The sequence below is a fragment of the Gracilinanus agilis genome, chromosome 4 (genome assembly GCF_016433145.1).
Source record: "Gracilinanus agilis isolate LMUSP501 chromosome 4, AgileGrace, whole genome shotgun sequence".
In the NCBI taxonomy this organism is placed as follows: domain Eukaryota; kingdom Metazoa; phylum Chordata; class Mammalia; order Didelphimorphia; family Didelphidae; genus Gracilinanus; species Gracilinanus agilis.
The window spans coordinates 492,994,273-493,005,963 of record NC_058133.1 but is presented as its reverse complement, the minus strand read 5'-3'; the positions used below and the strand labels follow the sequence as shown (position 1 = coordinate 493,005,963).

At 47.1% G+C, this 11,691-nt stretch overlaps 1 protein-coding gene across 1 annotated transcript in view; it reads right to left on the bottom strand.

Moving 5' to 3' along the window:
* Window positions 1-2,548: 2,548 nt before the first annotated feature.
* Window positions 2,549-11,691, bottom strand: part of SPECC1 (sperm antigen with calponin homology and coiled-coil domains 1) — a 191,758-nt gene continuing 182,615 nt past the window's right edge. The window contains exon 11 of the mRNA XM_044673005.1: window positions 2,549-2,719. Coding sequence (XP_044528940.1) covers window positions 2,702-2,719 — 18 coding nt within the window. The 3' untranslated portion in view covers window positions 2,549-2,701. The remainder of the gene's footprint in view (window positions 2,720-11,691) is intronic.

Sequence of the window (11,691 nt, the reverse complement as noted above, 5' to 3'; positions counted from 1 at the left end):
GAAACTGAGGCAAACAGGGTGAAGTGACTTGCCCGGGGTCACACAGTTAGTATCTGAGGCTGGATTTGAACTCATGAAGATAGGTTTCCTGACTCCAGGCTCAGTGCTCTATCTACTGTGTCACCTGGCTGCCCTAATGCTCCATGCTTCTGTGCCCTCAAGGAACTTGCCTTCTAATGGAAATTCAAGTTCGTGGATCCCCTGAAATCTGCACACACTCATGGCATGATCCCTAAGCTACATACACAAAGACACTGTGAAGCAGGCTGGGGGGAGGGTAATGGGCTAATTAGCATTTTGTAGACAAGGGAAACTGAGGCTCTGAGGTGACCTGTCTTGTCACAGAGCCAGCTCCAGGCTCCAGTGACCACATTCTTTCTATTACACCAACGACATCCCCATTCGACAATGTGGCTATCCGTGACCAGGAGGTTTGACTCTGAGTATTTTAAACAACGTTCTGAAATAAAATGGACACACTTGACATCCTATCAGAGGCGTACGAATGTGATCAATTTAGAAAATAACAGTTTGGTCACATTTTGGAACACTTGTGCCAGGCGGTATCATTTTTTTTTTAACACTTAAAAAAAAGGGGGTGAGGTGTACTGTAGTAGATACAAGAGCTGGCCTCAAAGTGGAAAGATGTGGGTTCAACTCCCTCCTCTGTCACATACAGGCTGTGGGATTCTAAGCAAGCCCCCTAATTTCTCAGAGAAGGTGTCAAACTGCCTAGTGAGAGTTTCCTTGCTGGGGAGTTTCCTATACCAAGCAAGGGGCAGCTAGGTGCCACAGTGGATAGAGGCAGGAAGAACTGGGCTCAAATCTGGTCTCACACACTTACTAGCTGTGTGACCCTGGACAAGTCACTTCACCCTGTTTGCCTCAGTTTCCTCATCTGTCCTATAAGCCAGAGAAGGAAATGGTAAACCATGCCAGCGTCTTCGCCAAGAAAACCCCAAATGGGGTCAGGAAGAGTCAGGCATGTCAGAACGACGACACACCAGGCCGATCACAGAGGTGGCCTCTGTTTTCTTTTTTTATGTTTTCTCTTCATTTTATTCCAATAACAAATTCCCACATAAGTTTGCCAACGTTCTAGGATTCATCTTGTCTCCCTCCCTTCTTCCTTCCCCCCTCCCAGAGCTGACAAGCAATTCCATCTGGGTTATACCTGGATTATCTATCACACGAAACACGTTTCCAGATGATTCATTTTTATAAGTGAATAATCTTATAAAACCAAAACCCCAAATCATTTACCCAATTAAACGAGTGAAAAATCGTGTTTTCTTCTGCAGTCCTGATCCAGCCGTTCTTTCTCTGGCGGTGAGGAGCGTCCTTTGTGCTCCGTCCCTCAGAATTGTCCCGGCTCACAGTATCGCTATCCCATTTGATCATTCCATCATATTGTAGTTACCATGTACAGCGTTCTCTCCAGCTTCGATTTCTAGTTTCACACACAGACCAACATTTTCACGTACAATAAGGATCCTATTTTTATTTTTATTTTTTTTAAACCCTTAACTTCTGTGTATTGGCTCCAAGGCAGAAGAGTGTTAAGGGTGGGCAATGGGGGTCAAGTGACTTGCCCAGGGTCACACAGCTGGGAAGTGTCTGAGGCTGGATTTGAACCTAAGACCTCCTATCTCTAGGCCTGGCTCTCCATCCACTGAGCTACCCAGCTGCCCCTACAACACGGATCCTAAAAGAATGAGAGCTGCCCTAGATGTGATCCCACAGACCAGAGCAAGGACACCCCCAAGAATCTGCCAATAACCCACATTTTCCCAGGAAAGGAGACCCCTCTAGCTTAGAGCGTCACAAACTTGAAAGGCCTGCATGAATGACAACAAGATGGGCCATGGCTGGCATAAGCCCAGGCCCTTCTGGATGCATCTAGATCTCCCTAAGAGCAATCATGAGAAGGATTCACATTTCTTTAGATCTTCCTGGTTTCAAAGCACCGTAAAAAGACTTAAAAAGACTAACACGTTCAGAGTTAGTTCCTTGGACCAGACAGGTGGTCTGTGCAGCCCTGAGGATCTCAGCACCCCCTCCCCAGCCTTCACGGCCCCTTCATTCATTAACGACAGGCAGATTAGCGTTGGGCTTGGGACAAAAATGCAAAGAATACTGGCTCTGGAGCCAGAGTCCTGCCTCAGACGCATACTTGCTGTGCGGCCCTGGCCAGATCACTCAATTTCCCTAAACCTTGTTTTCTACAGCTATAAAATGGGGGTAAGAATAGCCCTGCCCTCCCAAGGTTGTTGGGACAATCAAATGAAATGTGTCTAAAGTGGCTGGCAAAGGTTAAATCAAGACCCAAGTTCTGGCTATTATTATTACTATTTCCTCTTCCTCTTCCTCTTCGGAGCTCAAATAGAAACAGTCTTGGGCTACAGTCATGTTCTCTTAGGTAGACTCTTTCACAAGTGGATAAAGGGTTTGATTTTTGTTTGTTTATTTGCTTGTTTAAATCCTTACTTTCTGTCCTAGTAGCAACTCTAAGACAGAAGGGCAAGGGCGAGGCAAACAGGATCACACAGCTACAAGTGTCTGAAGCCAGATTTGAACCCAGATCCTCCTGGTTCCAGTGTCCTATCCACTGTGCCAGCGTTCCCCCAATGACTGACTTTTGACACTGGATGAAAGTAATAGGACTCAGGCTCTTCTTCTGTATGATTCGCTGAAAGCATCTTCAGGCCAATTCCAAGAGCTGCCAAAAGGATGGGGACAGTTTGTACTTTTTCTTTATAGTTGTTTTTTATTTTTATTTTTTGTAATTAATTTTATTTCTGTAATTATTATTTTATGTAATTTATTTTTATTTTATGTAATTATTCATTATTATTTTATTCTATTTTTATTTAATGTGATTATTTATTATTTTATTTTTATTTTATGTAATTATCTTTATTTAATGTAATTATTTATGATTACTTATTTTATTTTTATTTAATGTAATTGTCTATGATCATTTATTTCATGTAATTATTTATGATTATTTTATTTTTATTTTATGTAATTATTTATGATTATTTTATTTTATTTAATGTGATTATTTATGATTATTTTATTTTAATTTTATGTAATTATCTTTATTTAGTATAATTATTTATGATTACTTATTTTACTTTTATTTGATGCAATTGTTTATGATTATTTAATGTAATTATGATTATTTTGGTTTTATTTTATGCAATTATTTATGATTATTTTATTTTTATTTTACATATTTTATTTCATGTAATTCTTTTATTTTATGTGATTATTTATGATTATTTATTTTTGTTATTATTATTTATTATTATTATTATTATTAGCCTCTTATAGAAACTTTCTGAGGCAAGCTAATGCAAATATCACCACCTCCTGCCTTCACAGATAAGGACTCTCGCCAAGCATTAGACTGTAAGTTTCCTGAGGACAGGGATTAGTTTCCTTTCTTCGTATTTGTGCCTTTGGTACTTATTAACACATGGCACATAGGAGGTCCTTAGAAATGCTTCCTGATCGACATGGTCACTCAGCTAAGAAAGGGCTGAAGCTGGGCCTCAGCCTGGCATCTTTGGCTTTAAAGTCCACCTTGAGGGGGCAGCTGGGTAGCTCAGTGGATTGAGAGCCAGGCCTAGAGACGGGAGGTCCTAGGTTCAAATCTGGCCTCAGACACTTCCCAGCTGGATGACCCTGGGCAAGTCACTTGACCCCCATGGCCCACCCTGACCACTCTTCCATCTAGGAGCCAAAACACAGAAGTTAAGGGTTTAAAAAAAAAATAATAAAGTCCACCTTGAGCCAACCTCATGATGCCATCGGTCCTCTTTGAGTATGAAGGATGAACAAGAGCTGTTGTAAGAATGCTGCCTCTTAGATAAACGGCTCCATTGCATTCTTTTTTTTTTTTTCCAACTTTTTTTTTTTAAACCCTTAACTTCTGTGCATTGGCTCCTAGGTGGAAGAGCCTTGGAACCCACACAGTATGGATTCTAAGACAGAAGGTAAAGATTTAAACATTTGTTTAAAAAAAGGATATTGATGGGGCAGCTACGTAACGTAGCATACAGAGCCCCAGGCCTAGAGAAGGGAGATTTGGGGTTCAAATCTGGCCTGATACTTCCTAGCTGTGAGATCCTGGGCAAGTCACTTAACCCCCGCTGCCTCGCCAATACATTATATTGATTCTAAGCCAGATGGTGAGGGTTAAAAAAAAAAAGTAGATCTATTTCTGAGGGCTTACGAGAGGAATTTATAAAGCATAAGAATTTCTTGGCCTCCTCTTCCTCCCATCACCCAGCTTACATATCAGCCCTTTGAGAACCTTTGAGAACAACGATCTAACTCATGAATACCTTCAATCGTAATCCTCGTATCAGACTGAACAAAATAAGCAATAGAGGCAGAATGAGGGCAAGTCACTGGGGCTTTGCTGTGGGGTGCCAGCATCTCGGGATGCTCTTCCTTCCTGTCAGTGAGTCAACAGGCATTTATTTAGGGGTTCCTAGAGTGTCCCCCACTGTGCTGATGCCCTGTAGATACAATGAAAGGCCTTCAAGGAGCCCACATTCCAGAGGAGGAGACAACACAGAAATCCTGAGCACATACAAGATACAGTATAAATGGGAGGTCGTCTCACAGGGAAGGCAGGAGAGGTGGGGAGACCAGGAAAGGCCTCGTGCAGAAAGGGGAGATCTGAGCTGAATCTTGGGGGTGTTCCAGGCCTGGAGACCTCTGTCTTGGGGACAGGGGGAAGAACACTGGCTCTAGAAGCAGAGGGGCTGGATTCATGAACCATCTCCAACATTCACTACCATATTACGAGCAAGTCTCTTCTCCTGGGGCCTCAGTTTCCTCATCTGTCCACCGAGCAGGTTGGGGTTGATGGCCTCTGAGGTCCCTTCTAGATCTAAGATTTTAAGACTCTTTTGTTCCCTGGGGCTTTTCATCTCTGTACTTTGAGGTCATCTGGTTGCATTCAACATGGCATCACTCCCAAGCCAAGCACCCCTCTCCGTGGGCCTCCACCCCGTTCCTGCAGCTTCCTGCCTTCTTCCTCCTTTTCAGGGTTGGAGGCCATCAACTGTGCTCCAGGAGCCAGTGCTGGTCTCTATTGGGATGGCGCCTCCTGGCACAACTGCATCCCGCCAGGCCAGGCTGCCCCTTCCATACTCCTCCCCTGCAAATTTGCCCCAGATGCCAACATGCCTAGTTAAGGCTCTGACGGGAAGCGAACAAAGAAACTTGATTTCTCAAAGAACATCTGAGAACAAAGTTAGCCCTCTCCATCCTCTTCCCCAGGCTGGCTTGTTCTGTTGACAAACAGAGCCGGGAGGGCCAGATCTCCCCAGTGAACGGCTCAGTAGGATGGGAGAAAAATAAGCCCAACCACCCAGAGCAGGGACACTCTGCCCTTGGGACGTGGGGGCAGGGGTGGGGAAGGCTTCCATCCATTTGCCTCTTGTTGCCTAGACGCACCAACAATGGGCAAAAACATAAAATCATTCATTGGCTCAAGGAGTTCCAAATGGGGGACCAGAGTGGGGCAAAGCCAGGGAAAGCCCTCTGCTACACACCATTCATCCATGCCCCCGGCTCCTGCAGCTGTCAGACCCTCTCCTGACCACCCTCTTATTCCCTTTGCTCCAGCCTCTGGGGGCTCTGCGTCCCAGTCTATCCTGCTGCGCTCACCCCAGACTTCTAGGAACCAGGCCAATCTGCGCCCTGGATGAATGGGAGAGAAGGCTATGCAAAGCTCGTGGGAAAAAAAGCTGAGTCTGATTAGAAATTCAGTACCTTTGCTCTGACAGGAAGTAGCAGTCTTAGTCACACCAGGATCTGAGCTTCCCCACCCCCAGGATCTGTTTGCTCTTTGGGCTTCTCTGTCTCTCCTTTCTCGGTCCCTCTGTCTCTGTTTCTTTGTCTCTCTGTCTCTATTTATGGTCTCTTTGTCTCTCTCTCCTTCTCTCTTTCTCCTCTGTCCCTCTCTGTCCCTCTGACTCTCCTTTTGGTCTCTCTGTCCCTCTGTCTCTTCTCTCTATTTCTCCAACTCTCCTCTGTCCCTCTCTGTCTCTGTCTCTCTTGTCTCTTGGTCCCTCTCTTTCTCTCTCTGTCTGCTCTTTCTCTTTCTGCCTCTCATCTCTCTTTGTCTTTCTCTTTTATCCCTCTGACTCTGTTTCCTTATCTCTGTCTTCCTTTCTTCTCTGTCCCTCTGTGTCTCTTTCTGACCCTCTGTTTCTGTTTCTCTGTCTCTCCTGTCTGTCCCTCTCTATTTTTGTTTCTCTGTTTCTCTGCCCATCTTTGTCTCTTTCTGTCCCTGTGTCTCTCTGTCCCACTCTCTCTCTCTCCGTCTATCTCTTCCCCCCCCCCCTCTTTCTCTCTCTCCCTTTCTGCCTCTCTGTCCAACTGTCTGTTTCTCTGTCTCTATCTCTCCTTTCAGTCTCTGTCCCTCTGTCTCCGTTTTTCTCTTTTTCTGTTTCTCTTGTCTCTCTGTCCTCCTCTATTTCTCTTTCTCTCTCTCTATCCCTTTCTCCCTCTCTTCTCTGTCCAGCTGTCTGTTTCTGTCTTTATCTCTCCTTTCAGTCTCTGTCCCTCTCTGTTTCTTTTCTGTTTGTCCCTCTGTCTCTGTTTCTTTTTCTGTTTCTCCTGTCTCTCTGTCCCCCTCAATTTCTCTTTCTGTCTGTTTCTCTGTCTCTCCTGTCCATCTCTCTGCCCCTGCTTCTCTCACTCTTTCTTTCTCTGTCCCTCTGTCTGTTTCTCTGTCCATCTTTGTCTCTTTCTGTCCCTGATTCTCTCTCTCTTTGTCTCTCTGTCCCCCTCTATTTCTCTTTCTCTCTGTCTCTGTCTGTCTGTTTCTCTGTCTCTCCTCTCTGTCCCCTGGCAGAGGAGGAAATGAGCCACGAGATCATAGAATCTGACTGGAAAGTATCTTAGAGGCTGGAGAGTCCAACTTCCTTGTTTTACAAATGAAGAAACTGAGGCAAGGAGGGGCCAAGAGATTTGCCCAAGGTCACGTAGCTTGTAAGTGTCCGAGGCCAGATCTCAATGGGGGAAAGGCTGGTTTCCTAAGTCTAAGGCACGCCATTCTATCCAGTGGAGCCAGTGGATTCCTGGGGGTCTGTGAACTTAGAAGTGAAGAAAAATGACATGTTTATTTTCACTTAAATTTTACGTTACCTTCAATGATTAAAAAATAGGATTCTGAGAAGAGGGTCAATGACTTCCCCAGAATGCCACAGGGGCCCATGTTGGGCCTTAGGCTTTCTCATGGTTGCCTCCATTTGTAGCCCCTGAAATGCTCTCTCGGTTTAGTCCTTGTTGTCCTGGATGTGGCCAGTTGGGTCCACCCTTGGCAGTTGGGGCCACTAAGGCCATTCTTTCGTCCGGTGGTTGTTTAGTCATTTCAGCTGGGCCCGACTCTGCGTGACCCCATTTGGGGTTTTCTTGGCAAAGTCAAGGAGACCTTTCTATACTCTTCCCCCAATCCTTCTGACAAATCTGCATAAAACAACCCAGGTCTGGCTTGGAGCTTTTTGGAAGCTTGTATTTATCACATCCTGTGATAAATATAAGCCTTGGGGTTAGTCCAAGTCCCTTATTTGACAGATGGGGACACTGAGGCCCAGAGAGGGGAAGGTCAGACAAGTGATAAGTAGTAGAGATGGAATTCTCTGGTCCTTTTTGGTGACCTTCTTCTCTGAGGATACTCACAGGGTCATGGATTTGTTGCTGGAACCATCTCGTCCAACCCTCTCCTTTTACAGATGAAAAAACCGAGGTTCAGAGAAGGGAAGTGATTTGGCCAGACTTATAGAAGCATTAAAGGAGGATTTGAACTCAAGGCCCCTGAGGGCTCTACCCAATGGCCCACGTTGTCTCCCTCTCTTCCTGTCCTTTTCTGGCTCTCTTTTTTCCCCAGAGCCATGACTTCAGCCTGCCTTTCCTGGCTCTCTTCAGAGGCCTTTGAAAAGGAACTTCTTGTTGGGCCAGTCTGAGCATCCCCAGGGCCTGTTCAGGCTCCGGGCCACATCTGGAGGGCTGTGGGAAAGCCCCCTTCGAGGTTTACTGCCCGGCCCAGCTCGGGGATTTATAGCAGGTTGGCTATTCAGGAAGCCACATTTGGCCATTACTATTTCCTGCTTGCACTTGTAAATGATTTTAAGATACCCATTAACTCAGGATGATGGGGCCGAGTCCTGAGAGGCATGGGGAGACAAGGGTCCGAGTAAATCTTGCTGCAACGCCATGGGCAGCTCTTGTACTGGTAATATGGGGGGGGGGGTCCAGTCACAGGAAGGGCTGGAGCTGGAGTGACAGAGACCTGGTTTCAAAACCTCCCTCCGATGCAGCCCAAGCGTGACCCCAGACAAGCCGCCCCCCTCTCCCTGAGCCCGGGCTTCTTCATCTGGAAAATCAAATTAAATCCATGAAAATCAATAAAATCCAGGATTTGCCTCACCAGGCGGTTATCGTGGGGCTCGTAGGGGGGGTATCACAGACAGAAAGCACTTTGTAAACTCTTGGGCTCCCCAGAGATACTGGCTATTGTGGGTGGTAGCTATTGTTCATAATACGACTATTAGTAGTAATAGAGTACTATTATAACTAGTGTTAATGATGATAATAATTAATCGTGGTCGTCCTTTAGTTATTTAGTCTTGTCTGACTCTTCCTGACCCTATTAGGGTTTTCTCGGCAAAGGTACGATTCCCTTCTCTAGTCTGTTTTCCAAAAGAGGAAACTGAGGCAAATATACTTAAGTGACTTGTCCAGGATCACACAGCTAATAAGTGTCTGAGGCCAGAGAATCTTCCTGACTCCGGGCCTGGCTTTCTATGTAATAACAACAACAACAACAACAATAATAATAGCTGGTATTTGATATAGTGTCTAAGGTATACTAAGCACTGTGCTAAGTTCTTTACAAAAAGTATCTCATCTGAGATTCACAACATCCCTGAGAGATAGGTGCTCTTATTATATTTATTTATGTTTTGTTTTATTTTAAACCCTTACCTTCCATCTAAGCATCAATACTGTGTATTGGTTCCAAGGCAGAAGAGCAGTAAGGGCTAGGCAATGGGGGTTAAGTGACTTGCCTAGGGTCACACATCTAGGAGGCTATTATACTCATTGTATAGTTGAGGAAATTCAGGTTAAATGACTTCTCCAAGGTCACACAGCTAGTGTGTGTGTGTGTGTGTGTGTGTGTCTGAGGCTAGATTTGAACTCAGACCTTCCTGACTTCAGACTCTATCAGTTCTCTATCTACTGAGCCGCCTCCTTCTAAGCTGAGAGGTTCAGTGATTTCCCCAAGGTTACATTGTGAGTGTCTGTCACTACATTTGAAGTCTTCTTGACTTCAGACTCAGTGTTCTATCTACTGAGCCACCTCCTCTTAAGCTAAGAGAGGTTCAGTGACTTGGCCAAGGTCATATTGTTAATGAGTGTCTGAGGCTGGATTCAAACCCAGGTCTTTTTGACTTCAGACCCAGCACTCTGTCCACTGAGCGAGGGCACTGCTATTATTCGGATGGTTAAGTGTCTGAGGTGGGATTTTTGCCTGACCTCGAGACCACGGCTCTCCCCACGCCATCAGACCGCCTTTCCCACCCAACTGCCAAACGCGCCTTCCTTGCCTCCGCCCTACTGGATGCTTCCCGATCTCGGGTTCGCCCCGCCGCTTGGAATTGGAGCAGGGCAGAGCTCGCGTCTCGGAAAGTTCCCGTGGAAGTCGGACACTTTTCCGCAAGGTGGCCGGCAGTGTGCGGAGCCTCCCCGCAGGCGAGAGCTCGCCCGGAGTCCTTCATTAGTCACGGAAAAATCTGCCCTCGCCGTGAATGGCGGGCCTGACTGAGAGTGGGCGCGCGCTCCGGGGCCGCCGAGCAGCCTCATTCAGCGGAACTCCCTTTGGGACTTAATGAGCCCCAGCTGGCTCCTTCGGCCTGAGCCCAGCCCAGCCCCCCAGCAACGGAGCCTCTGCACGGACACGAGGTCCAACACGCCTGCGTTATACATCCGGGGAAACGGAGGCTCGTGCCAGGGCGCACACGGCGGGCTCCTGGGATCCGAGGGAGGCTGCGGGCAAGGCTCTTCGAGGCCCATTTTATGGAGGAGCCAACCGAGGTCTGGAGAGGCCTCTCCGGCTCACACAGGAGCCAGAACTGGGGCGCAAACTCAGCTCCCTCCCCGCCCTCGGAGCCAGCCGCCTCGGAGCCTCGCGGCTGTGGCTCGCACAGGTCCCTCCGCTGACTGTCCGCCCCGCCAGGAACTTTCTCCCTCCTTCGCACCTGCTGGCTTCCCAGGCTTCCTCCGGGTCAGCAGAAGCCTCCACGCCAGCGCCTCCCCCCGCCGACTCTCTCTGGTTCATCCTGTCTCCTCCCCGAGACTGTGAGCTCCTTGCGGGCAGGGAATGGCTTTTGCCTTTCTTTGTGCGCAGGGACTTGGCACAGAGCCCGGCACATAGTAGGCGCTTTTTAAATGCTAGCTGCCTCAGAGGGCAAATCTGGCTGTGTGACCCTGGCCAAGTCCCTTAATTCCCATTGCCTAGCCCTTATCGCTCTTCTGCCTTAGAACCAATACACAGTATTGATTATATATCATAATAAGAACCAATAAACAGTATTGATTATATCATAATAAGAACTAATACATAGAATTGGTTCTAAAATGGAAGGTAAGTCCTAGGTTCAAATCTGGCCTCAGACACTGGGCAAGTCACTTCACCCCCCTTGCCTAGCCCTTACCTCTCTCTATTGACTCTAAGAAGGAAGGTGAACGTTTTTTATTTTTTAATAAATAAATGAAATGGAAGGCAAGGGTTCTAAAAAACTGCTACTGAAGGGGCAGCTAGGTGGGTTTTGAGGTCTTGGGTTCAAATCCAACTCTGACACTTCCTAGCTGTGTGACTCTGGGCAAGTCACTTGAGGCCCCTCCCCTTAGCTAGCCCATAACCATGCTACTGCCCAAGATGGAAGGTGAGGGATTTAAACAAACACAAATAAATAAACACCAACAGATGGATGGACAGTGATGCCTAGAGGCTGGCACCCTCGCTCCAAATCTGACGAATGCTTCCAAAATTAAAGGGACTAATTAGCTTTGTGAAACACGGTGTGGTGGCAAGCATGCCCAGCTTCAGCACGTCTTATAGCTTTATAATCTCTCTGGGCCTCAGTTTACCTTTCTGTAAAATGAGGGGGCTAGCCTAAGCCGGCTGTAAGGGCCATGCAATCTCTATGATCCTGTGCCTAGTTTACTTATCCCATGGAGAACCTATATTAAAGCGAAACAAAGAGGGGCAGCTTCAGCGTTCCCTCCAAAGGGGCAGATCGCGCCCCATCCTGTGGGTCGGTGCCTTCTTGGAAATCCTCCACGGGGCCACAGGCTCAGGGCTGGATCTAGCCACCTTGCATGGCAGCTGGTGGAGCCCCACCTTGGCTACCCCCCATCTTTTTTGCTTTCCCCTTTGTTGGACCCCCTTCCCGAGGGATGTGGGCCCCACTCCACGCCTCTCCATTAATCTTGGAATGTCCTCAGTTTCTTCGGCTGGCTAGCTCAGAAGTCCAAATAACCCAGGCAGACCCCTAAACGGGGAGAAGAGGCAAGTCCGTGGCCATCCGCCATTCGAGGGGGCTGGCCGATGCCTAAAGACCGAAGTTCATGTCTACGAGGTCGGAGTTACTGCCAGAAAGC